This window comes from Callithrix jacchus, chromosome 4, assembly GCF_049354715.1.
Source record: "Callithrix jacchus isolate 240 chromosome 4, calJac240_pri, whole genome shotgun sequence".
NCBI classification, from domain to species: domain Eukaryota; kingdom Metazoa; phylum Chordata; class Mammalia; order Primates; family Cebidae; genus Callithrix; species Callithrix jacchus.
Genome location: NC_133505.1, coordinates 43,673,184 through 43,698,902, shown reverse-complemented (window position 1 = coordinate 43,698,902; position 25,719 = coordinate 43,673,184). Strand labels below are relative to the sequence as shown.

The following is a 25,719-nucleotide window of genomic DNA, read 5'->3' as shown; positions in this document are numbered from 1 at the left end:
CCCAAGCCCCTCACACCTCTGACACAGAGCTCTTGTGACCAGAATGCCAACTACAGGTCAACAGCCCTGCTCTCCTGCTCTATGGCATCTGTGGTTACAGAGTGTGGACACAACAGACACCACCATTTATACCTTTTTTTTTTTTTTTGAGACAAGATCTCCCTATCACCCAGGCTAGAGTGCATGGCACAATCATAGCTCACCGCAGCCTCAATTTCCTGGGCTCAGGTGATTCTCCCATCTCAGAGCAGCTGGGACCACAGGTGCGCACCACCACGCCCGACTAACTTCTGTATTTTTGTAGATAAAATACAACTTTTATCTAAGTTTTACAAATTTTATCTGGGTTTTCACCATGTTGCCCAGGCTAGTCTTGAACTCCTGGGCTCAAGTGATCTGCCCGCCTTGGCCTCCCAAAATGCTGGGATTACAGGTGTGAGCCACCGTACCCAGCTACTGTTTTCTTTTCAAACAATGAAAACTAGGACAGCCTTTAAGAGCACCTGGCTAGCTCGGTTGGTAGAGCATGACACTCAAGTTCCTGAAGTGCTTTCAGGTACATCACCGCTCATTTAATCGACCCAGTGAGATGAGGGAAGGCAGGGCCATTTCATTTATCACTACACCACCCACTCTGAGGGAAGCTCTGGCTGGCTCTTGCTGGCCTGTGAATGCTTTAGATAAGGGGACCAAGGCTGGTGGTAAGAAGGGCAGCCACTGAGTGAGTGGCCAGCAGGCCCCATGAGAGACAATGAAACTCTGACTGGCCCAGGAGAAATGGGATGTACAATTACAGCAGGGAGGCAGGAATAGGGATCTGCAGGGCTGAGTGATTCTGAACCTTCCCAGGGAGAGAGGAGACACAGAAAAATCCCATGGCTAAGCCGTGATTGGTCAGGAGAACCCATGGATCTCAAGTTCGAGTCTCACCTAAAAACATTCATGTTCTTTGACCCTAAAATTCCCCTCACAGGAAAACATACTGGGTTGTTTACTGCAATGTTATTTACATAAAGATCATGAGTCCCATGAAAATAACTGGAAGAAGACTAGAAGAACGTTCCCCTGTATGAATAGGGTAGAGGTGATTTGGGTTTTTTTTTAAATGTCATTGTACTTTTTTTTTTTTTTTTGAGACGAAGTCTTGCTCTGTCATTAGGCTGGAGTGCAGTGGTATGACCTTGGTTCACTGCAGCCTCTGCTTACTAGGCTCAAGCCATCCTCCAACCACAGCCTCCAGAGTAGCTGGGACTACAGATCCATGCCACCATGCCCAGGTAATTTTGTTATTTTTAGTAGAGATGGGTTTTCATCACGTTGGCCAGGCTGGTCTTGAACTGAACTCCTCAAATGATCCTCCCTCCTTGGCATCTTAAAGTGCTGGAATTACAGGCATGAGCCACTGTGCCTGGCTTTTTTTTTTGAGACAGTTTCACTCTGTCACCCAGGCTAGGTATAGAGGTGCGATTTCAGCTCACTGCAACCTCTGTCCCCTGGGTTCAGGTGATTCTTCTGCCTCAGCCTCCCAAGTAGCTGGGATTACAGGCACCTGCCACCACACCCAGCTAATTTTTGTATTTTTAGTAGAGATGGGTTTCACCATCTTAGCCCCAGGACAGTCTTGAACACCTCACCTCAAGTGATCCACTTACCTTGGCTTTCCAAAGTGTCAGAATTACAGGTGTGAGCCATCATGCCTGGGCTTTTTTTTTTTTTTGAGACTGGGTCTCACTTTGTTGTCCAGGTTGGAGTGCAATGGCTCGATACTGGCTCACTGCAACCTCTGCCTCCCGGATTTGAGCAATTCTCCCACCTCAGACTCCCATAGCTGGGACTACAAACATGTGTCACCACGCCTGGCTAATTTTTGTATTTTTGGTATAGTCAGGGTTTCACCATGTTGGCCAGGCTGATTTTCAACTCATGACCTCAAGTGATTTGCCCACCTTGGCCTCCCAACGTACTGGGATTACAGGGTGGGCCACCATGCCCGGCTAATGTCACTGTACTTTTAAACTTTTGGTAGCAAACACTTATGATATTTATTTTACTTGACCCAGGACAGCATGTGATATGACTGCTCGATTACTCCTCCTCCACACCTTCTCTTCACTTGGCTCCCTCCCAGGTTTTCCTGTTATCACTGGCTAGTCTTATCAATCTCCTTTGTTGGTCCCTGTTAGCAATTTTCTTCCTAATCTCTAAAGGTCTGTTTCATTCTCCATCTACGCTTCCTCTCTTTATGATCTTATGTCAGCTTGTGCCTTCCAATGCCTTCTGTATGCTGATGATTCCCAAATTTATTTCTCTAGGCCAGCTTCTCTGACATCTCCACATGGATGTCCAAAGGCGGCACAAGCCTAACACATCCCAAACTGAGCCCTGGACCTTCCCAGCATGGTCTCTCTCAACTCAGTTAATGAAAACTCCAACCTTCCAGTTAGAGTCAATGAATCTTGATGGCTTTGCCTTTTTTTTTTTTTTTTTTTTTTTTTTTTAAAGACAGAGTCACCGGGCGTGGTGGCTCAAGCCTGTAATCCCAGCACTTTGGGAGGCCAAGGCAGGTGGATCATGAGGTCAAGAGATCGAGACCATCCTGGTCAACATGATGAAACCCCATCTCTACTAAAAATACAAAAAATTAGCTGGGCTATTTGTAAAATAGCTAAAAATTTGTAGGTCATAGTAGTCCCAGCTACTCAGGAGGCTGAGGGAGAATTGCCTGAATCCAGGAGACAGAGGTTGCGGTGAGCCAAGATCACGCCATTGCACTTCAGCCTGGGTAACAAGAGCAAAACTCCGTCTCAAAAAAAAAAAAAAGACAGAGTCTTGCTCTGTCACCAGGCTGGAGTACAGTGGCGCAATCTTGGCTCACTGCAATCTCTACCTCCTGGGTTCAAGTGACTCTTCCGCCTCAGCCTCCCGAGTAGCTGGGACCACAGGTGCATGCCACCACGCCCAGCTAATTTTTGTATTTTTAGTAGAGATGGGGTTTCACCATGTTGGCCAGGACTTGATCTCTTGACCTCGTGATCTACCCACCTCAGCCTCCCATTTGCCTTTAATAAATATATAGAATCTCATCACTTCTCACCACCTCTACTGCTATGACCCTGGTTCCAGACAATACCATCTGGGTCTATCAAATCCTTCCTGGAGCTTCCTACCTCAGAGAAAAAGCCCATCTTGATACCTGCCAGCAGGTCTTCTGGAACTGGTACCCCTGCCTGCTCCACTCCTTCTGGTACATTAAGCACCAGGCACAAGGCCTCCTTCTGGTCTAAACACAGGGGGCATATCCTGCCTTGGATGGGCCTTTGCGGCTGCTATTCTCCCTAGCTGAAGTTCTTTCCCCAGTTACCCATCTCCACAGCTCACTGCTTCACCTCCTTCAGGTCTTTTCTCAAATGGGCCATCTCAGTGAGGCCCTCCCTGGCTTCCCTATGTCAAACCAGCACAGTCCTCCCTCAGGTACTTCCATCTCCCTTCCCTGCTTCAACTTTCTCCATTCGTCTTACTGTTCTCTGGCAGAGTATACGCATATTTTCTCGTTTGTTTAGTGCTTGTCTCTTCCCAAAGAATATAGCCCTAAGAGGCAGAGATTTTGACTGTTGTTAGATTCACATAATCAAGTATTAGAGGAACAACTGGCATAATTGGAAAACAGATGTCTGTTCACCATGCAACTTGAGGCAGTCCTGTAGAGATAATTGCCCACGGGCTTCAGTTTTCCAGGGGCATCTGACCCCGCTTTCCAGACCCCTCCAGATCATTCCAGACCCTTCAAAGGAGGAGCTCATCAGATGAGCATAAATTGGTAGAAATGTGGTAGAGGGCGAATGTAGAAGCAGCTGGCTGAGGTGCCTGGCTGTGGTCTGGCTAGTCCTTTTGCTAATCTGCCAAGTGACCTTGGGGTTGGTGGTCCTGTGGTGGTGGTGTGGGGGCTTCATTTTTCCCATGAGGAGGCAGCACTGGTGCTTCTTCCTCCCTTAAACTCTACAATCTTCTCACTGAGAAGACCCCAAGGCTACTATTATTACTCAATGGAGAGAGGTCTCCCTGATTCAGAGTCCTAGGTCAGACCCAGGGTGGGGTGGGGAGATGATGACAAATCCCTGGGTGCCTTTAAAACTGCCTATACTGAGGGAAGAGTGAAGGGCAGCTGAGTCCTAAGAAGGAGGAAATTGCCTCTGGAGGCCTCAGGGAAGGTTCAAGGTCAAGAGTTAAGTCACCAAAATAATCTGAAAAGTACACTATGCTAATTACAGAAAATACTGCTGGGCATAGCAGCTGGGCAGGGAGGTTGAGATGGGAGGACTGCTTGAGCCCAGTAGTTCCAGACCAGCCTGGGCAACACAGCAAGACCCCGTCTCATTTTTCAGTAAAAAAACAAATTTAAAGAAAAAGAAATAAAACACTTAAGAGTTTCAAAGAAGAAAATAAAGATTGAGGGGTAGGGTATTCTAGGTAGGGGAAATATAGGATCATAGGCCCAGGAGAGGAAGATAGAGAAAGAAACAAGGAGACAGGGAGGCAGGGAATGGCAAATGCTGGGGAAGCAGGCCACACCAAATGCATGCAGAAGACCTGCTACAACTCTTCTTACATGGAGCGTACCCAGCTTCTGTGTGAATCAAACAGGGCATAGCACCTCCATGTGCCAGGCATTGTTCTAAGCTGATTTCATGGATCACTCCTTTAGGTTTTACAAGTGGACTATAAGGCAGGTATCATTATCATCCCCATTTACAGATGAGAAAATTGGAGTGTGGAAGAGTGAGCTAACTTCAAGACTCTAGGAGCCAGGAGTCAGGAGCCAGTGAGCCATGAGAGGAAGAGCTCTCCACCACTCCACTGTACTGCCTCTCACTGCCATTCCTGAACTCTAATGCCAAAAAGCTGTTCTGCATCCTGACCAATTAGACTCTCCCTTCAACTAACTGCCATTCCTGGTCCCGTCCTGCCTGGCCCCTGGTCACCAAGTCTCGGTCTGCACCTTTTCCTCCCCAAACCTATCTTCTCTAGGTGAAATCTCTCAGTCACCGCATTTGGCAATTGACAGGATCCCAAACCCTCTTCCTTAGTTCATCACGTCCTCTTGATGTATAGCTCCTAACACTCCCAGGAAGTAAGATGAAGCCCAAGTGTTAAAACGACATGTCCTACTGCTTATAGTCCACTAGGATTCCCAGGCAGACCAGTCGCCACTGCTCAAACATCGAATCAGGCCTTCCTGTGCTCTGGAAATAGGAGGGGGCCCCTTCACACCCACCCCTTCCAAAGGTTATCCTGTTGTTCCTGACCTGTCGTTGGAGCTCTTGGACAGTTTTCTAAGCCCTATCCTGTACTCTAAAGTGCAAACAATTCCTTATATCATCTGTAAACCTGAAGAGTGTGTTTTCTACCTCTTTTCCTAAGTCAGTCAGGAGCTTTCCAACTGTCTATTAAACCTTTGGATAAGGCAGCTTACTTTAGTAAGCAAGTTTTTAAAAAAAGGTTTTACAAGCATAATACAAATGAATAAGATGAAGCAGAAAAAATCTGAAATCCAATTTGGGAGTGCAAAGATAGTGACTGGGCTATAGTGGAGAGAGCATTAGTACTAAATTATATGATAGGTATGCCCCAGCTCTGTCTTTGCTATGCTGTGTTCCCCTGGGCAACCTGCTACTGTCTCTGTGGCTCAGGCTTTCTATCTGTGAGATGGGACTAATAACCATGTGCCTTCCTTAATGGCAGTGAAAATGCTCAGATGAGGGAGCAAATGTAAAAGACTTGTATTATACCAAAATGTTACCTCTTAGGGGTCATTTCTATTTCTTTTTTTATTGCTTATCTGATTTTTTTTCTTTTTTCTGGGACAGGGTCTCGCTCTGTCACCCAGGTTGAGTGCAGTGGCAAGATCTCGGCTCACTGGAACTACTGCCTCCTGGGTTCAAGATATTCTCTCACCTCAGCCTCCCAGGTAGCTGGGACTACAGGTACGCACCAGCACGCCTGCTAACTTTTGTATTTTTAGTAGAGATGGGGTTTTGCCATGTTGGCCAGTTTGGTCTCGAACTCCTGACCTCAGGTGATCTGCCCTCCTCAGCCTCCCAAAGTGCTGAGATTACAGGCATAAGCCACCATACCCGGCTGCTTATCTGATTTTTCTACATTTTCTAAAATGAACATGTGCTGTGTTAGTAAGCAAGTTTTTTTAAAAAAAGGTTTCACAAGCATGATACAAATGATTGTAGAGAATAAGATGAAGCAGAAAAAGCTGAAGAAGCCTACCTCAAGATCCATGTCACCTCCCAATTCTCACATAATTCTGACAGCAGCTTCTGGATTTTATACCTGCTTTACAGCTCCCTCTCAGAAAGAACATGGGTCAAAACTGCAATCTCACTCCTCAGGATTCAGTCTAGAAGGAGGGGTGTGCGGGATAAGATGGGGAAATGCCAGAATTGGAGTGATTTATTGATGACACTTGGGGAATTCATATAGGGTGCGTAAGGTCTCACATGTCAGATCATGTCAGGCTTCTAACCAGTCTGGATCTCAGCCTCATTCAGCAGGAGAGAGAAGGGGCTCTCTTGAAAGAATCAGGTAAAGCACTTCCACTGTTCACTGAGCGAGCATTACAAGCAGTGATCAGGAGTCTGTCTATAAACCTTGTTTCCTTCTGGGGCTCTCCCTCCCAAGGTGCCTCTCCCTCTGCTCCTGCCCACTTGGCTGCCAGAGCCCCGGGGGTCTCTCCAAGATGCAGGGTTGAAGGTGGCCATAAGCTAGGTGAATAAGAACTCCCCAGAGCTCCCCCCAGGGCCCATACAGCACAGCCTATGCCTCACCAAGCCACTGGCCCTGGCCCTGAATTTGGTCCCCTTCCTGGAGGCCTATGAGGATGAATAATGCAAGGAGAAGCAACAACTAGAACTTAAGAGGGCTGATCCTCAGGGTCTCTCAGTTCTCCAGCAACAGGACAACACAATCTTGACAAGGAATACCATTTCCTGCTTCACCCAGAGCCATTGTTTCTCCCAAAACGGCTGCTCTGGGGAAGGACACCAGGCAACAGACACTGGGTCTTTCTACTTACCAAGTGCTCAGGTGCTACTGGCCCTGGGGATGGCTGCTAACTGGGAAGATGAGAGGTAGGTGGGCTGCTGGTGGGTCACCAGAGCGGAAGTCCACTAGGGTGCTCCAGAATCTCTGTCACAGCCCTCCTTTCTCGTGCCTCCTCAAGAACCTCCACCCAAATCCTAGGGCGTCCCGAGCAAGTAGGCGGTGTCTCCCCACCCACAATGACCTGCTTGGCAAGGCTTGGCACACCTTTCCCCCATTAATGCTTCCTGCCTCCCTCTCTCCCCCCAGGAACCCAGGCAGGCTGAGGCAATACTTTCGTTCATCTGTCTGGACTGCCCTTAGAATTCCTGTGCCAATCTGGGGATCCCAGGCACCAACCCTAAAATGGGCTAGTGCCAGGTATGTGCAGCTTGTACTTCCCGGTCTGGGCAGGCGGAGGCTGTAACAGTGCCAGCAGCTCACCTCTGTAACACAGCATGGAAGCATTTATTTAAAGGGTGGCTGGGGAACGTGCAACAGCCCGCCTCCCAGCTTGCAGGACAGCCTGCCACATGCAGGGGAGGAACCAGTTTGCTTTGGGCAAACTGCTTCACTTCTCTGAGCCACCCTTGAAATAAATGCTTCCATGCTGTGTTACAGAGGTGAGCTGCTGGCACCATTCCAGCCTCCGCCTGCCCAGACCCGGAAGCACGGGCTACATGTACCTGGCACTGGCACTAGCCCATGTTAGGGTTGATACCTGGGATCCCCAAATTGGCCCAGGAATTCCAAGCGCAGCCCAGATGGATGAAGGAAGGCACCTCTCTTTTCCCTCTCACCGGTCAGGGCCTATAAGGCTTGGTGCTCTTCTGCTTTGTTCTGAGCACTACTTCCGAGTACTCGGTGCCACAGTAATAACGACCAGCCACCTCACAAAGGAGGTGGCTTGGCATAAGGACAAGGGCAGAGCTAGGATTCAAACCCATTTTTGCTTGGGTTTGAATCCTAGCCCTGCCATGCATTAGCTGAGTAGCTTTGGGCAAACTGCTTCCCTTCTCTGAGTGTCTATTTCCTTATATGTACAGTCTCACGTAGCTCAGAGATAACTTGGCTATGGTCACAGGGAGAGATGGCTATAGAGCTTGGTCCCAGGCCCTGGCATACCAGCCTCCAGAGCTCGTCTGACTGTACTAGGATGTTTCTTAACCGCAGCTACGTACGTGTGACAGAGAAACAGTGGTCTCTTTTCCTAAATGGCTGTCAGCAATTCCCAAAGTCAGTGAAAAGTTCCTTCCGAAATTCACTGCTTTAATACAAAAGTAGCCTTCACAGATGCCAACTTAACCAGGTGACTCAAGTTAGCATCACCTTTACTAGGGCCAACTGGCAACACTGTGCCTCCTGATGTACACAACAGGAAGCACACATCATCTATGTGGGTTCCCGCCAACAACATAAACCCAAGTCTAATCACAAGGAAACGATCCAACAAATATGGAATGCGGATAATCTATGACATGACATTAAGCAAATGTACCAAACCGTTAGCAACTGGCGAATCTTGGTGAAGGAAGTACAGAATTTCATTGTATTATTAACTTTTCTCTAGTTTTAATCTTTAAGAGTAACTTTTTTTTTTTTTTGAGAAGGAGTTTTGCTCTTGTTGCCTAGGCTGGAGTGCAATGGCACGATTTTGGCTCACCGCAACCTCCACCTCCTGGGTTCAAGTGATTCTCCTGCCTCAGCCTCCTGAGTAGCTGGGATCACAGGCGTGTGCCACCACACCTGGCTAATTTTGTATTTTTAGTAGAAATGGGGTTTTACCATGTTGCCCAAGCTGGTCTCAAAACTCCTGACCTCAGGTGATTTGCCTGCCACAGTCTCCCAAAGTGCTGGGATTACAGGCATGAGCCATTGCGCCAGGCCAAGAGTAACTTAAATATTAACTATGTGTTAATATTACTCTTAAATCATTAAGTGATTTTTATTTGGCATTTATTTTGTGTTAATGTTCTCTTCCACATTTTCTTTTTCAAATCCCATCCTGAAGACAATGATTTTTTTTTTTAAAGATAGAGTTATGCTCTTATTGCCCAGGCTGGAGTGCAATGATGCAATCTCGGCTAACCTCCACCTCCTGGGTTCAAACAAATTCTCTTGCCTCAGCCTCTGAAGTAGCTGGGATTACAGGCATGAGCCACCACATCTGGCTAATTTTTGTAATTTTAGTAGAGACGGGGTTTCACCATGTCGATCAGACTGGATGGTCTTGAACGCCTGACCTTGAAATTGGCAAATCAAAGTGTTGGGATTACAGTGTGAGCTACTGCGGCCAGCCTCTTCCACATTTTCTTTTTTTTTTTTTTTTTCCGAGCTAGCTGAGATTTTATTTTGGACCAAAAAAAAAAAAAGCAATTGAATTGTTTTGCAACTGGAGGCATGAGTAAGGGGGGTCCCCAGGCAGTAAACTCCCCGCCGGTGGGCTGAGGGCTAGGGCTGAGCGCCGGTGGGCTGAGGGCTCGGGCTGAGCGTCAGGTGGGTCTCCTGTTCCCTGCGCTCCCCTGCACAGCAACCTCCCTCCTGGGCTCTGGGGCAGCCTCAGGAGGGGCAGGCTGGGAGGGGCTGTTGCAGCTGTTCACTTGGGTAGGATGTCAGAGGACTCAGACACCAGCCTCCCATCGCGGGTCTCAATCTTCTTCACAACCACAGCCTTGGTGGAGCTGGTGCGGCTGATGGAGCTGGAGCCCGCGACAGAGCCAAAGCTGGAGCCCAGGCCATAGCTGAGGCCGGGGCTTGTGAGGCCCCCATAGGCAGAGCTCAGACCACCTGCATAGCCGCTGGTGGTCTTCGTGTGGATACTCATGTTCTGCATCCCGGACTCCAGCCGGCTCTCCTCGCCCTCCAGTAGCTTGCGGTAGGTGGCGATCTCGATGTCCAGGGCCAGTTTGACATTCATCAGCTCCTGGTACTCACGCAGCTGCTTTGCCATGTCCTGCTTGGCCCGCTGCAGGGCGGCCTCCGGCTCCTTCTGCTTGTCATGAGCATCCTTGAGTGCCCGCTCCCCGCGATCCTCAGCATCTCTAATGGCAGCCTCCAGGGAAGCCCTCTGGCCTTTGAGGCCCTCGATCTCAGCCTGGAGCCGGCTGATGTTCCGGTTCATCTCGGAGATCTCAGTCTTCGTACGCCGCAGGTCATCCCCGTGCTTCCCAGCCAGCATCTGCAACTCCTCATACTTGATCTGGTATATGCTCTCCGCCTCAGCCCGGCTGCGGTTGGCGATCTCCTCGTACTGCGCCTTGACCTCGGCAATGATGCCATCCATGTCCAGAGAGCGGCTGTTGTCCATGGACAGCACCACAGACGTGTCGGAGATCTGGGACTGCAGCTCCCGGATCTCCTCTTCATACAGCTGCCTGAGGAAGTTGATCTCGTCAGTCAGTCCTTCCAGGCGAGACTCCAGCTCTACCTTGTTCATGTAAGCTTCATCCACATCCTTCTTGATGAGGACAAATTCATTCTCCATCTCTGTACGCTTATTGATCTCTTCCTCATACTTGTTCTTGAAGTCCTCCACCAGCCCCTGCATGTTGCCAAGCTCCGCCTCCAGCTTCAGCTTCTCCTGGCCCAGAGTCTCCAGCTGCCGCCTCAGGTTGTTGATGTAGTTCTCAAACATGTTGTCCATGTTGCTCCTAGCCGTTTTCTGCTGCTGCAGGAGGCTCCACTTGGTCTCCAGCATCTTGTTCTGCTGCTCCAGGAACCGCACCTTGTCGATGAAGGAAGCAAACTTGTTGTTGAGAGTCTTGATCTGCTCCTTCTCCTGGGTACGCATGGCCTGGATGTTGGGGTCCACATCCACCTTAATGGGGTTCAGCAGGCTCTGGTTGATGGTGATGGCGGTGATGCCTCCCATGCCTATGCCGCTGGCCCCAAAATAGCCTGCACCCAGGCCACCCCGGAAGCCACTACTGCTCACTCGGGAGAAGCTCAAGCGGGCACTAGGCCCACTCGTTAAGGAGCGGCTGCTGAAGGCCCCGGGGCCAGAGGTGGACACCTTGTAGGACTTATGGGTCACCCTGGTGGACATGGTGGAGGCAGGAGTGGAAGCAGGCGAGCTGAACTAGGGAGAGATTCCAGAAGGAGCGGAGAAGCTGCTTCTTCCTCTTCCACATTTTCTATTATCAAATGTCTGTATCAGGTAGAGATCATTTTTACATTCTAACAAAAGATATACAATCTTATCACAATACATTTGTCCATAATAACAATAAACTAGGCATTTATTTTATTTTTATTATTTTAATTTTTGAGATGGGGGTCTTGCTTTGTCACCCAGACTGGAATGCAATGGTGCTATCATAGCTCACTGCAGCCTGGAACTACTGGGCTCTAGGGATCCTCCTGCCTCAGCCTCCTGAGTAACTGGGACTGCAGGCACATGCCACCATGCTGGCCAATTTTTTTGATTTGTAGTAGAGACAAAATCTTTCTCTGTTATCAGGGTGGTCTCAAACTCCTGGGCTCAAGCCATCCTCTTGCCTTGGCCTCCCAAAGTGCTGGGATTACAGGTGTGTGCCACTGTGCCCAACCAAACCACCAAACCACACATTTAATGTTATATCTTTTTTTTTTTTTAACAGAAACACCTCTGAAATTTTATCACAAAAAAGTAATTCCATTTATTATTATGACCACTCCTTATTTAAAAACTCATAAAGGACTAGGCGCAGTGGCTCTTGCCTGTAATCCCAGCACTTTGGAAGGTCGAGGTGGGCAGATCATGAGGTCAGGAGTTTGAGACCAGCCTGGCCAACATGGTGAAACCCCGTCTCTACTAAAAATACAAAAATTAGCCAGGCCTGGTGGAGGGCACCTGTAATCCCAGCTACTTGGTAGTCTGAGGCAGGAGAAACACTTGAACCTGGGACGCAGAAGTTGCAGCGTGCCGAGACTGCGCAATTGCACTCTAGCCTGGGCCACAAAGCAAGACTCTGTCTTAAAAAAAACCAAACCAACCAAACAAAAAACACCTCATAAAGTGGGCCAGGTATAGTGGCTCATGTCTGTAATCCCAGCATTTTGGAAGGCCGAGGCAAGTGGATTACCTGAGGTCAGGAGTTCGAGACCAGCCTGGACAACATGGTAAAACCCCGCCTCTAATAAAAATACAAAAATCAGCTGGGCATAGTGACGTATGCCTATAATCCCAGGTACTTTGGAGGCTGAGGCAGGAGAATCGCTTGAACCTGGGAGGCAGAGGTGGCAGTGAGCTGAGATCCCACCATAGCACTCCTGGGTGACAGAGCAAGACTCCATCCCAAAATAAAAACATGACAAAACAAACCTCATAGAGTGTTAGGAAAGACATAGAATAACTTATGATTTTGGGAATTCCAGGGAATTTCTATTCATTGTTCCTGAATCCTGCAAGTTAATAACTGTTGGGAATTTGGAAGCAGCAGCATCTTGATGGTCAGCCTTTGTTATGACCCCTGCCCCCACATGGCAACCTTCCACCTAGCTCTGGCCAGAGAGCCCTCACTCAAATAAAATACCATTTATGGAACTGTTTTAGGCACCATGTACAAAAGCACTGACCTAGACCCCTATGGGGAGAAATGACAAAAGGAGTAAAACACAGCCTGCCCTTGAAGAGGTCAGTATACAAACTGCGTGTTGGAGGCCACATAAGAGTGGCCACTGTGGAGGAAGAAATATTCCAACTTGGGAGCAGCGGGGATGATTCTAGAGTAGGTGTTATGGCCCTTCTTCTAGCTGGGCCAAAAACTAGAAAAGACACTCCCAGGGAAGGCCAAGGTGAGTCAGGCAAGGCAGCCGAGAACGCAAGGTACATCTAGGAATGGTGAGCTGTCTCCCTTGGCTGGGGCACCCCACTCTCTGATGGACAGATAAAGGGCCAGGACCTGGCTAGCCTTGAATTCCTAGTTACTAAGGTGCGTGGACTTAATTCTGAAGCCCAGGATTCTGCCCTCTGGTTCAAATGACTATAAGGGTGGAGAAGAGCAAAGAAAGGCACCAGGGGCCTTCAGAAACAACACAGCAAGAGGGTGAGGATCTGAAATCTCATCTCTCACTCCTTTAAAACTCCATGCTCTGCGCACCCTGACATTTCCAGTACACCAGGCACTCTCCACCTTTGGGTCTCAGCATAAGACATTCCTTCCAACTGGGACACCTCACCCTCTTCTTAACCTGACTTCACCTATCTCATCCTTCAAATCTCAGCTTAAATATCACTGCCTCAGGCCAGGCACGGTGGCTCATGCCTATAATTTCAGCACTTTGGGAGGCTGAGGTGGGTGGACAGGAGTTTAAGACCAGCCTGGCCATCATAGTGAAACCCCGTCTCTACCAAAAATACAAAAATTAGCTGGGCATGGTGGCACGTGCTTGTAGTCCCAGCTGCTCAGGAGGCTGAGTCAGGAGAATCACTTGAACCCGGGAGGTGGAGGTTGCCATGAGCAGAGATTGTGCCACTGCACTCCAGCTTGGGCAACAGAGTGAGACTTCATCTCAAAAAAAAAAAAAGAATCACTGTCTCAGATAAGCCTCCCTATAATGTGCTCCTAGAGTCTCTTTATTTCCCAGGCATAGCTCTTTGGACATTTTCTTGCTATTGCATTTTACTTCTTCATTTTGGGGATGTGCTAATTATTTGCCTGCTGGATTTATAAGTGGGGCATAACATACTCATGATTAGAGTATGCAGTCTGCATTTATCTTAAGTATAATAAGCTCCATGAATTCTTACATTTATATACCACCATAAAACCATCAACCGGGATTTTGACATGCTCTCGCGAGATTTGGGTCTTTTCCTAAGTCGGTGCTCACCAAGGAGAAAGCCATTTTCAGTTCGAGTGCCAAGATCGTGAAGCCCAAAGGCGAGAAGCCAGACGAGTTCGAGTCCGGCATCTCCCAGGCTCTTCTGGAGCTGGAGATGAACTCGGACCTCAAGGCTCAGCTCAGGGAGCTGAATATTACGGCAGCCAAGGAAACTGAAGTTGGTGGTGGCCAGAAAGCTATCATAATCTTTGTTCCTGTTCCTCAACTGAAATCTTTCCAGAAAATCCAAGTCCAGCTAGTACACGAATTGGAGAAAAAGTTCAGTGGGAAGCATGTTGTCTTTATCCCTCAGAGGAGAATTCTGCTTAAGCCAACTCGAAAAAGCCATACAAAAAATAAACAAAAGCATCCCAGGAGCTGTACACTGACAGCTGTGCATGATGCAATCCTTGAGAACCTGGTCTTCCCAAGTGAAATTGTGAGCAAGAGAATCCGCATGAAACTGGATGGCAGCCGGCTCATAAAGGTTCATTTAGACAAAGCACAGCAGAACAATGTGGAACACAAGGTTGAAACTTTTTCTGGTGTCTATAAGAAGCTCATGGGCAAGGATGTTAATTTTGAATTCCCAGAGTTTCAATTGTAAACCAAATGACTAATAAAAAACATATTCACAGTAAATAAAACCATCAACCAAGCCAGGTGCAGTGGCTCATAACTGTAATCCAGCACTTTGGGAGGCCAAGGCGGGCAGATCACCTGGGGTCACGGGTTTGAGACCAGCCTGGCCAACTGGTGAAACCCCAGCTCTACTAAAAATACAAAAGTTAGCTGGGTGTGGTAGCGGGCACTTGTATGTAGTCCCAGCTACTCAGGAGACTGAGGCAGGAGAATCGCTTGAAGCAGGGAGGTGGAGGTTGCAGTGAGCTGAGATCACTCCATTGCAATCTAGCTGGGGGGATAACTCCATCTCAAAAAAAACCAAAACCAAAACCAAAACCAAAATAAAACAATCACCCAGGTCAAGACAGCAAACATTTCCAGAACCCCAGAAAGTTCCTTGTGCCCCTGCCCAGCCAATCCCCACAATAAGTAACTATTCTGCATTTTGTTTTGTTTTGTTTTGTTTTGAGACAGAGTCATGTTCTATTGCCCAGGCCAGGCTGGAATGAAGTGGTGGCCCGATTACCACTCACTGCAGCCTCAGCCTCCTGGGCTCAAGCTATCCTCCCACCTCAGCCTCCCCAAGTGCTGGGATTACAGGTGTGAGCCACTGTGCCAGGCTGTACCACTCTTCTGAACTCTATCACCATCAACTAGTTTTGCCTGCTGTTGTCCATCTAGTTTCTCCTGGTTGGAATCAAGAGCCCACAGAGGGCAGGAGAGAGGCTCCTGCTGCCTTGTGGCCCTGTACAGTGCTGGACACGGAGCAGGCATTTAGATGTCTGCTAAGTCAATTTAGGCCAGGGTGGTAGAAGCATGTCCAAGGACACCGACCCCTGCCCTGTGTTTACACCTTCTGCCCATGTTCCTCTCCTGCCTGAAATGCCTTCCTCTCCTTTTCCTTCGTCTCATTCCTACCTTCTCCTCTTTTATTTATTTATTTATTTTGAGATGGAGTCTTATTTTTTTTGAGACAGAGTCACCCAGGCTGGAATGCAGTGGTGCGATCTTGGCTCCCTGCAACCTCCACATCCCAGGTTCAAGTGATTGTCCCACCTCAGCTTCCTGAGTAGCTAGGATTACAAGTGTGTGCCATCACGCCCAGCTAATTTTTGTAATTTTAATAGAGACAGGGTTTTGCTATGTTGCCCAGGTTGGTCTTGAACTCCGGACCTCAAGTGATCTGCACACCTTGGCCTTCCAAAGTGCTGGGATTACAGGTGTGAGCCACTGCACCCGGCCTCCCCTCTTTTCTAAAAAAAAGGTTTGGCTCAAGTTCCATCCCTTCCCGGAAGCTCTCCCATTCCCACCCCTGTGGCATGTGCTGCCCACCACACTCCTCTGCAGATGCTGCCTCGCATGTTCCCTCTGGGTAGATATGTGTGCACATCTACAGCCTGCTCCCAGTTCTGTCTCAGTCTCTCAAAGGAAAGATCCTGTTTTAGTCTGCATTAAACGAGCCCCAACTCCTCTCACTTATTCCTTGTTTGCAGAGTATCCTGAGCTGCAAAAAATTTCTTCTGGTCTGTCTTCTTCACATGGCTAGAAGGATCACACTGGAAAACAGCTGTGAAGAAGTTTTGTAAGCCACAGTCCACTTAACATATATCATATATATAACAAAAAGTGGCTCACGCCTGTAATCCCAGCACTTTGGGAGGCCAAGGCGGGTGGATCACGAGGTCAAGAGATCGAGACCATCTTGGTCAACATGGTGAAACCCCGTCTCTACTAAAAATACAAAAAATTAGCTGGGCATGGTGGCGCGTGCCTGTAATCCCAGCTACTCAGGAGGCTGAGGCAGGAGAATTGCCTGAACCCAGGAGGCAGAGGTTGAGGTGAGCTGAGATCACACCATTGCACTCCAGCCTGGATAACGACAGCAAAACTCCATCTCAAAAAAAAAAAAAAAAAAAAAAAAGAATAGCTGGGCACAGTGACTCATGCCTGTAATCTCAGCATTCTGGGAGGCTGAGGTGGGTGGATCATTTGAGGTCAGGAGTTTGAAACTAGCCTGGCCAACATGGTGAAATCCTGTCTCTACCAAAAGTACAAAAATGAGCCAGGCGTGGTAGTGGGTACCTGTAATTCCAGCTGCTCAGGAGGCTGAGGCAGGAGAATCGCTTGAACCTGGGAGGCGGAGGTTGCAGTGAGCAGAAATCATGCCACTCCACTCCAGCCTAGGAGACAGAGCAAGACTCCATCTCAAAAAAACAAAAATTAAAAAAAAGCAGAATGCAATGTATCTGTATATGCTGACGTGGAAAGATTCCCAAGATATGCTAGAGTAAAGAAAGCTAGGTGTCAAAGCAATTTAGTGATTTAGCGTGCTCCCCACTGCCACGGGTAAGAGAAGAGGATAAAAAGCACATGCACATGAGAGTGTGCAAGGAAAAACTGTGGAAGGAAGGATATCCAGGAAACAATCACCTTCACCTTCACCCCTGGGGCTGGGACAGAAGATCCTGAGTCCAGTCAGTCCCTTTCTGTCATACAACGCTGATCTACGTGTTATTTTATATTAGCAAACATTTTAACATAAAAATAAACTAAAATGAGGGGCTGACCTTGTACCACCACCACAGTGCTCCCCAACTTCCTAGCATTCATCCTGAGGGTAAACCATGAGCAGCCTGCTGAAACCTAGGCTCTGGCCCCAGAAGCCAAGCAGATGCTGCAACAGGTCTGGGGGCAGAAATCAGCACAAGTCAAAGCAGAGAGAAGAAAATAGCCCGTGAGCTCACCCCGAGCAAGCTCTGGGTCCCTGGTGAAGAGCAACAACTGATGCACTACACCTTTTGCTTGGCAGCCAAAACCTGGGAGCTCAGAGCCTAAGACGAAAGGGCGAGTAAAGGGCCCAGGGTCCTCGTGGGCCAACACTGACCACCCTCTTGTATGACCCAAACTGATCCAGGACTGGATCAATTTTATATATTTGTCAGGAGGCTTTCCCCAAGGTGGGGAGATGCAAACTAAGGAAAGGGTGGAAGGAACAAAGACCTCCAGGGTGCTGCTAGTCTTCACAGCACTAAGGGTCCCACACAGGCCAAGCCAGGGCTTCCTGCAACCAGAAACCACTTTGTGCTGGAGATGGTAGGAGAAAGGCTGCAGCAATCTTTCTGCAAGGCCAGGTCTGTCTCTGTTTCTCACATCTATAGAGCAGCTCATTCCGAAACCTTGATCTTGACCTGGAGGAGTTCATCTTCAGGGTTAATCAACAAACTCCCATTGCCAGGCCAACAGTGAGGCAGATTCTATTATCACTTTCCTGTCTTATGGCTGGGTGGACTCTGGACAGGAGTCTTGACCTTGAAGTTAAGTCTCACCGATGTTATCCCTTCATCTTCAATATTCCCCAAGATCCAAATAAGCCAAGTACAAAATGAACCAAGTATTTTTTTATTTGTTTGTTTTTAAGATGGGGTCTTGCTCTGTCACCCAGGTCAGCATACGGTGGCATGATCACAGCTCACTGCAGCCCGACCTCCTGTGCTCAAGTGACCCTTCCACATCAGCTTCCCAAGCAGCTGGGATTAGAGGTGTGTACCGCCACACCTGGCTCACTAAAAAAAAAATTTTGTAGAGCTGGGGTCTCACCATGTTGCCTAGGCTTGTCTCAAGCAATCCTTCTGCCTCAGCCTCTCAAAGTTTTGGGATTACAGGTCTGAGCCACCATGTTTGGCAAGCAAGTATTGTCCATCTGAGTCCTAAGTATCTCCCTAATTCATTATCATCAATTCTCTCTCTCTCTCTCTTTTTTTTTAAGAGATGGGAATCTTGCTATGTTGACCAGGCTGGTCTCAAACTTCTGGCCTCAAGCGATCCTCCCATTTTGGCTTCCAAAGTGCTAGGATTACAGGTGTGAGCCACCAAGCCTGGCAACTCTCATCATTTCTCATCTGAATTATTGCAACAGTCTCTAAAGAGCGTCCCTTGCTTCACTCTTTGCCCCCTTCCCTGTCTGTAGCAAGACTGATCTTTCTAGATTACAAACCTGATACCTAATCCCATGGTTAGAAATCTTTAAAACTCCCTGCTACTGTTGGAAAAAGTCCCAACTCCTGTTGGTACAAGGTCATCTTGATCCAGGCTTGCTTCCCTCTCTAGCTTGCTCTCCCACCGCTCCCCCAGGTCAAAGGTACTTTGCTCTCAACATGTGCCCCAAGTCTTGGCCATTCCCTTCCAGCTGGCCTCCTTCCTCACCTGGCTAGGTCTGTTCTGCCCTTGAGGAAGACTCTCCTTTAGGAAGCAAGTCTTCCCTGCCCTGCATGGGTTAGGTAGGCTGTCTAGGCTCTGCCTCAGTTTCCCAGCTGTATGATGGGGCCACCCCCACTGCCTAACAGGCTGGTGAGAGAGCATGATGCAGGGTGTGAAGGACCAGTGGGGCGCGATGGCTTATGCCTGTAATCCCAGCACTTTGGGAGGCTGAGGCGGGCGGATCACAAGGTCAGGAGATCGAGACCAACCTGGCCAACATGATGAAACCTCATCTCTACTAAAATACAAAAATTAACTGGGTGTGGTGGCGCATGCCTGTAGTCCCAGTTCGGGAGGCTGAAGCAGGAGAATTGCTTGAACCCGGGAAGCAGATGTTGCAGTGAGCCAAGATAGCACCACTGCACTCCAGCCTGGCACCTGGTGACAGAGCAAGACTGTCCCAAAAAAGTGCGAAGGGCCTTGACAACGACTAAGAACTACAAATACAAAAGATTAGAACCACCACCAGGAGAACACTGCTTTCTCCTCCCATTTGAAACAGCTCTCTCGGAGGTCCCAGATGACCTCCTCTTGCCCTTCCATCTAAGAGGCCCTTTGCTGCTGCTGCCCTGGTCCTGCTTCCGTCTCACTGCTGCAATGGTTCTGTCAAGCACTTCCCTGAAGCCCTCTCCTCTGGGGGCTCTGCACTGCTGCTTGCTCTTCCTTCACCCGCTCTTGAGATATGATCCTTCCTTTCCTACCCCCAATGCCCTCCCCTCCCCATTCTGTTCTTGGCTGGCTTCCCTGCTCAATCCATCCACTGGCAATTTCACACACTGTGACTGTATCCCATACCACTGTCCTGGGCCTCTCTCCTGCTGAATGCCTAAATACCACATGGAGGCCTCACAGGGGCCTCATAATGTGTTCAAAACACAATCAATTATCTTCATGCTGGGCCACAGGTGTCCCTGACTCTCGTGCCAAGTGCCTGACAGGCAGCAGGTGCTCTGTTTGTTTGCTGAACTGATCACCATATGCTTCTTTCTCCTCATGCCACTCCAACTGCTCCACCTCTAGTGCTTCCCACCCAAGTCAATGGGACACCATCCCTCAGGCACACAGGCTGAACTCCAGCACCACTGGGTCCTCCCCTCACCACTAACTTATCCATTCTCCTCTTTCCTTGACTGGCCAGGTTCAAGCCTTAGCCTCTCCTCACCTAGATCTACCTCTCCACTCCTGTCAGTGACATTTCTAAGCCCAGCCATGTTCTGTCACATCCTTGCCCACAAAATCCAACCCCTTAATGTGGTATCCAATGCTTTCTACACTGTGGCCCCAACATATGGGTGCAATCACGACCCAGTGGGCTAGTGGGTTAGCACTACCAGCAGCACTAATAATAATAATGATAATAACACATACTGAATGATTCCCATGTGTCTCTTCATCTCCATCACAGCCCTGGTGGGGAGGGGCCACAGGATCAAAATTTGACAGATGAGGAAACTGAGGACAGGAGGGTAACTTGACCAGGGTCACAGTCCAACCTCATAAGGACTGCACTGTGCCAGAACGAACGGTCTTTTAATCCTTTAGTCTTCCCTGAAACCTTCAAACTCCTTAGGGACTGGGAAATGCCTGCTTAGAAAATCTCTGCGGCAGGCTTCCCACTGCCTCTCTAATTTCCCAAAGGAAACAGCAATGGATGTTCTTGAGAGCAAAATGAAAGATAATGCAGGTCTCCCAAATTATTCCTAGATTTTTGAGTTCTAAGAAGGAATATCAATGTCTCATTGTCTATAAATTTTCTAGTAAGTAGAAGTACTTTTACACATAATTAACACTATAGCATATGAAAATCTCTGGTTAAATTAATGTGGATGAAACAACTATACCCATTTCACAGGAACTGGAGAAGAATTTTACTGCTCCAAAATTTCATTTTATGGCAAGCACAGCAGGGGTGATGCCAGGTGCCTAGTTAGAACACGCCTCCTGATGACGACCCTGTTCCTGGAGTAAAGTCTCCTGGCAGTGCCACGGCATGTCCAGGAACAAATGCTCTCCTGCCACTGGCCTCTAATTGCCGTATGGGCCTGGGACTTGGTTCTTCACACACATGGCTCACATCCCAGAGCTGCCCACTAAGCCACCAACTGTTTCTGCTTCCTAAGGTTCTAGGGACTACTGCTGACATCAGGATGGACCGGCAAAAACAAACCCCAACAACAACAATGGTGACAATGACAAAAGGGAGAAAGCAGAGGAGGGGACATAGAGGAAGTAAACCACAGACAAGAATGTCTGCGTGACGAACTCCAGAATGCGCCCTGGAGGGTATACCCACTTTGTGCCTTTCTCCACTCTCCCCTCTTCCTCACCCTTCCTCTGTACTGTACTTGCTTACTTATCTATGTCTTCCCTCTGAAACGGGACACCTTGACTGTGCCTCATAACTACTTGACTGTAGGTACTAAACTAATGCTGAATGAATGGTGGTAGACCTTGCTAATTGTTTACACAACATCCATTCTCCCCTTCTTTCTCGGCGACAGAATTCCAGTTCTACTTCAGGTGGCAATGTGCCCAGCTAAAAGATGTCTCAGCCTCCCTTGCAACTAAGGTAGGCCAATGAGGAGAAGCTCAAGCTATCTGGTGGGACTTGCAGGAAAGTTCAAGATGGAGCATGTGGTTTTTTTGCCTTTCCTCTCCCTTCCTGCTCTCTTCCCAGAACCTGACATGATGGCTGGGGCTCCCACAGTCATCTCAGGCCATGATACAACCTTGGGGTTGGAAGCCCTGCACTAAGGATGGCAGAGCAGAAAGATCAGCCCTAGACTGTCCCCTCTAGATTTCTTTTCATAATAGTAAAAAATTTCTACTGGTTTAAGCCATGGCTATTTCTCTTCCAGCTGCTTAACAGAATTCCTAACTGATTCATGAATAAACCAATTAAATTTAGCTTAAATTACTCATTGCTGACCTATAGTTCGCAAGGCCAATCACCATGCCTAACTTCTGGTCTTTGTAATGTAAGGATAATTTTTTATTACGTTACAAAGAACTACTGTTCACTAGAGGTCAGGAGGAGGGAAGGACAGAAGCACTAGAAAGAAGAGGTAGTTCAAGGAAGAGGAGAAACTGAAAACAAGATGAGGGACAGAGGCAAGAGGAGAGCAGGAAAATGAGGCTCAAGGAAGAGAGGAGATGAGGGGAGAATGTAGAGAGGAACAGATGCAAAGGGCTAGAGTAAAGGAAAGGGGAGCCTCACAGGCAGGGCAGAGACCCTGGAGAGATGGAGTGGCAGAGAGAGGAGAAAGAGAACAGTGTGCTGCAGAAGCAACTGCTGCTGTGATTTAGAGAAGACATGCTGCAGGCTGGGCAATAAACACCAAGCATGCCGTATGTGCACTCCCTGATCATCTCGCTCCTGCACTAAGCATTACCAAGCCTGTTTTACAAATGAGGTAACTGGTCAGGTGCAGTGGCTCACTCCTATAATTCCAGCACTTTGGGAGGCCAAGGCAGGAGGATCATTTGAGCCCAGGAGTTCGAGACCAACTGGGCAAGATAACAAGAACCCCCGTCTCTACGAAAAAATTAAAAAATTAGCCAGGTGTGGTGCATGTGCCTAGATTTTCTTCCAGTAATAGTCCCAGCTACTTGGGAGGCTGAGCAGGGAGAACTGCTTGAGCCTGAAAGGTTGAGGCTGCAGTGAGCCACGATCGTGCTGCTACTGCACTCCAGCCTGGGTGACAAACCAAGACCTTGTCTCAAAAAAAAAAAAAAAAAGAAAAGAAAAAAGAGGTAACTGGCTCTAAGATATGAAATAACTCCCTCATTCACAGAAACTGGTCGAGGCAGGCTTTGTTGAAGTCTCCTTTGAAGAGAGGTGAGACATTATTCTTCTGTCTTTTTCTCTCACTGTCTGGAATGTGGTATGAGATGTGGAGCCATGGCAACTATTTTGGACCATGAGGACAGCAGCCACACTCTAACAATGGCAGAGCAGGGAACTGGAAGGAGGCTGAGTTGCTCATGACTAATGGAGCTTCCACAACTGCTTGAGACTACAGACTACCTAACTCAGTTGGAATCTCCATCCACAAATCCATCCATAACTGCTTCAGATCATAAGTTGCCACATTTTCCTCTAATCTTCAGTAATAGATTCCAAGTCACACTCCCAGACATTCTGATTCAGCAATCACTTTGAGATACTCTCTTCTAGAAAAATGGAAAGTCAGATTCACTGAACAGGTAAGGAAATTATCTGAGAGTCCACAGAACAAACCTTAATACCACAAAAGCAGCAACGGCTGATGACGGGCCCCTAGAAGAACTTGGAGATCAGCAGATGACACTGTAAAGTTAATCTATCATTATTGGGTGAAATGAAAGAAAGGAAAAGTTTATAAAGACCGAGAGAGTACATTTGGGGCTACTCCTCAGAAACAGATAAAAGGTAGTCTTAGTTCATTCAGACCAGTCTGTAACAATGCTAGCAAGTCATTTGAGAAAAAACAAACCAATTGTCCAAGTCTCAGAAAAAGAACAGCTCCTTTTGAGCAAAAGCATCAAGCTGTCAAAGGGACACACTTGCACCTAGTGACATCAGACAGCATTACCATTGGGCTCTGTTGGTTGCAGCTTTCTGTGTGGTAGGAACTCTCTCCAACTAGACTGCAAGCTCTCCTCTCTGAGAAGAGGGACTGTGGCATTACTATTTCAGTACCTTAAGCAATAGCACCCAGTATAGTACTGAACACATAGTTGCTTAATACATGACCACAGACTGAGAGCTGTCAGGAAAAAACTAATGGAGTTCATGGGTGTTGGGCAAAGATGCCGACTCCAGCCCTAACCCTGTGCCCACCTCTGAGTTCAAGCTGATTCCTGAAATTCCAGCAAGGGAACTGAGAGTTGCTGTCACTGTTCATCACTCTCATGAGACTGTTATCTTATGGACAACCTGGGGATCTTTAAAGGTTCAATTGCCTTTTCTTCTGAGATTATTCCTATGATAGAGTCCCAAGAGTCTAGAGAACCCGGGCAAAGCCAAGGAGGATAACACAGGCCACTAAGCTCTGCCCCAGACCTATCTAATCTGCCCTTTTTAGTTGTTAAGACTCAGTGGGATAGAAAGCTTAACGAGGTCAGAAGTGATGGGTGACACAGCACTAAATGCCATGTACTGTGTTTTCACATCCTGGTCTCCTTGGAGGCCCCTGGGCAACTGTGACTTTCAGAAGTGCAGCCTTATTCTAAAATTAAAGATTCTCAGGGCCCACTGGGAATATAATTAGTTTGTATTCCACCACCTGGCACTCAGAGAAGCCGAGTTTGGGGAGGGAATGTGGGGCATGCATTCTGAAGGCTGGAAACCACTTTAATTTGCAAGATTTAGTGGCTTTTTCTGGCCACTGTTTTGTTTTAAGCTTCTGGCACCCTCAGCTAGACTAAGAATTGTTATCTTGTGTCCCAGCCATAATGATTCACATTTCCATCAACTTGGCACAAAATGTGCCAAAGAAACAAGCTTTCCTGCTGTCACTCCCTGCATCTGCATCTCATACCACTCCCAGCACTTGCCTCTACTCAGCCAGAGAAATTCAGTGCAATTCAATTCAACTAGCAACACTCAATGCCCACCAAATGTCAGGTAGAATGCGAGGAGTTTCAAATACCAAGAGAAACAAGACCCTGCTCTCAAGGGGGTCAGAATCGGCTTTAAAAAAAAAAAAAAAGGAGCTATGTAGCCCGGCGCAGCGGCTCACGCCTGTAATCCCAGCACTTTGGGAGGCCGAGGCAGGCAGATCACAAGGTCAAGAGATCAAGACCATCCTGGCCAACATGGTGAAACCCCACCTCTACTAAAAATACAAAATTAGCTGGGCATAGTGGTGGGCACCTGTAATCCCAGCTACTCGGGAGGCTGAGGCAAGAGAATCGCTCGAACCATGAAGGCAGAGGTTGCAGTGAGCAGAGATCTTACCACTACACTCCAGCCTGGCGACAGAGTGAGACTTTGTCTCAAAAAAAAAAAAAAAAAAAAAAGAGAGAGAGAGATAGGTAAACAAGCAGCAACCCAGGGGCATGAGCGTGATAATTACTAGAAACATGACCCCAAGCCCTGAAGGAGTAAAGGTTGCTCTCCTGGGAGGGATCAAGGAGAGGAGGAGAGACAGGCACTTCCAGGGAAGGAAGAAGCAGTGCAATTGCCTGGCGGCCTGGCAGCATGAACTGCTGAAGCAGCAACCACGGAAGGAGCCGACAGGGATCAGGGCTCCATTTTACAGATGAGAAAGCTGAGTTACGGAAGGATAAGTAATTTGTCCAAAATTATATGTTGTGAAAGGACAGGTTCCAAGCCAAACAGCTGGACTCTAAAACCTGCACTTTTAGTTATTTATTTATTTTGAGACGGAGTTTCGCTCTTGTTACCCAGGCTGGAGTGCAATGGCGCGATCTCGGCTCACCGCAACCTGGGTTCAGACAATTCTCCTGCCTCAGCCTCCTGAGTAGCTGGGATTACAGGCACATGCCACCATGCCCAGCTAATTTTTTGTCTTTTTAGTAGAGACGGGGTTTCGCCATGTTGACCAGGATGGTCTCGATCTCTTGACCTCGTTATCCACCCGCCTCGGCCTCCCAAAGTGCTGGGATTACAGGCGTGAACCATCGCGCCCGGTCCAAACCTGCACTTTTAAACATTACAGTGCATGGTATGCAAATAGTTCAATTCGCTGAGGTGTAAAAGTTAAGAACTAAGTTTATGCAGGAGAAGCAGAATGGGCTAGATCACAGAAGGCTGCATATGACATGGATACTGGACTAAGTTAATGTGAAAGAGCCTCCCCTTTCCACCACTAACACAGAGAAATACCAGATAAAATAAAACAAATGACCTCCTTAGACGTGCAGCCAAACTGGAAAGAAAGAAAAATGCCCTATGTATAAGAAGTGATGAGAAGAAATGAAACATAAACAGTGAGTGGAACT

At 48.0% G+C, this 25,719-nt stretch overlaps 2 protein-coding genes and 1 pseudogene across 19 annotated transcripts in view; 1 reads left to right on the top strand and 2 right to left on the bottom strand.

Annotated features, from left to right (window-relative positions):
* Positions 1-25,719, bottom strand: part of PPARD (peroxisome proliferator activated receptor delta) — a 135,254-nt gene that overhangs the window by 26,113 nt on the left and 83,422 nt on the right. The window lies entirely within an intron of this gene.
* The window catches only part of LOC118151061 (keratin, type II cytoskeletal 8), a 100,114-nt gene continuing 83,422 nt past the window's right edge, over positions 9,028-25,719 (bottom strand). For all 5 annotated transcript variants that reach the window (XM_078369037.1, XM_078369039.1, XM_078369040.1 and 2 more), the window contains one exon: positions 9,028-11,233. In XM_078369037.1, the coding sequence (XP_078225163.1) occupies positions 9,683-11,131 (1,449 nt within the window). In that variant the 5' untranslated portion in view covers positions 11,132-11,233 and the 3' untranslated portion in view covers positions 9,028-9,682. The remainder of the gene's footprint in view (positions 11,234-25,719) is intronic.
* On the top strand, positions 13,862-14,514 carry LOC100412225 (small ribosomal subunit protein eS7 pseudogene; annotated as a pseudogene).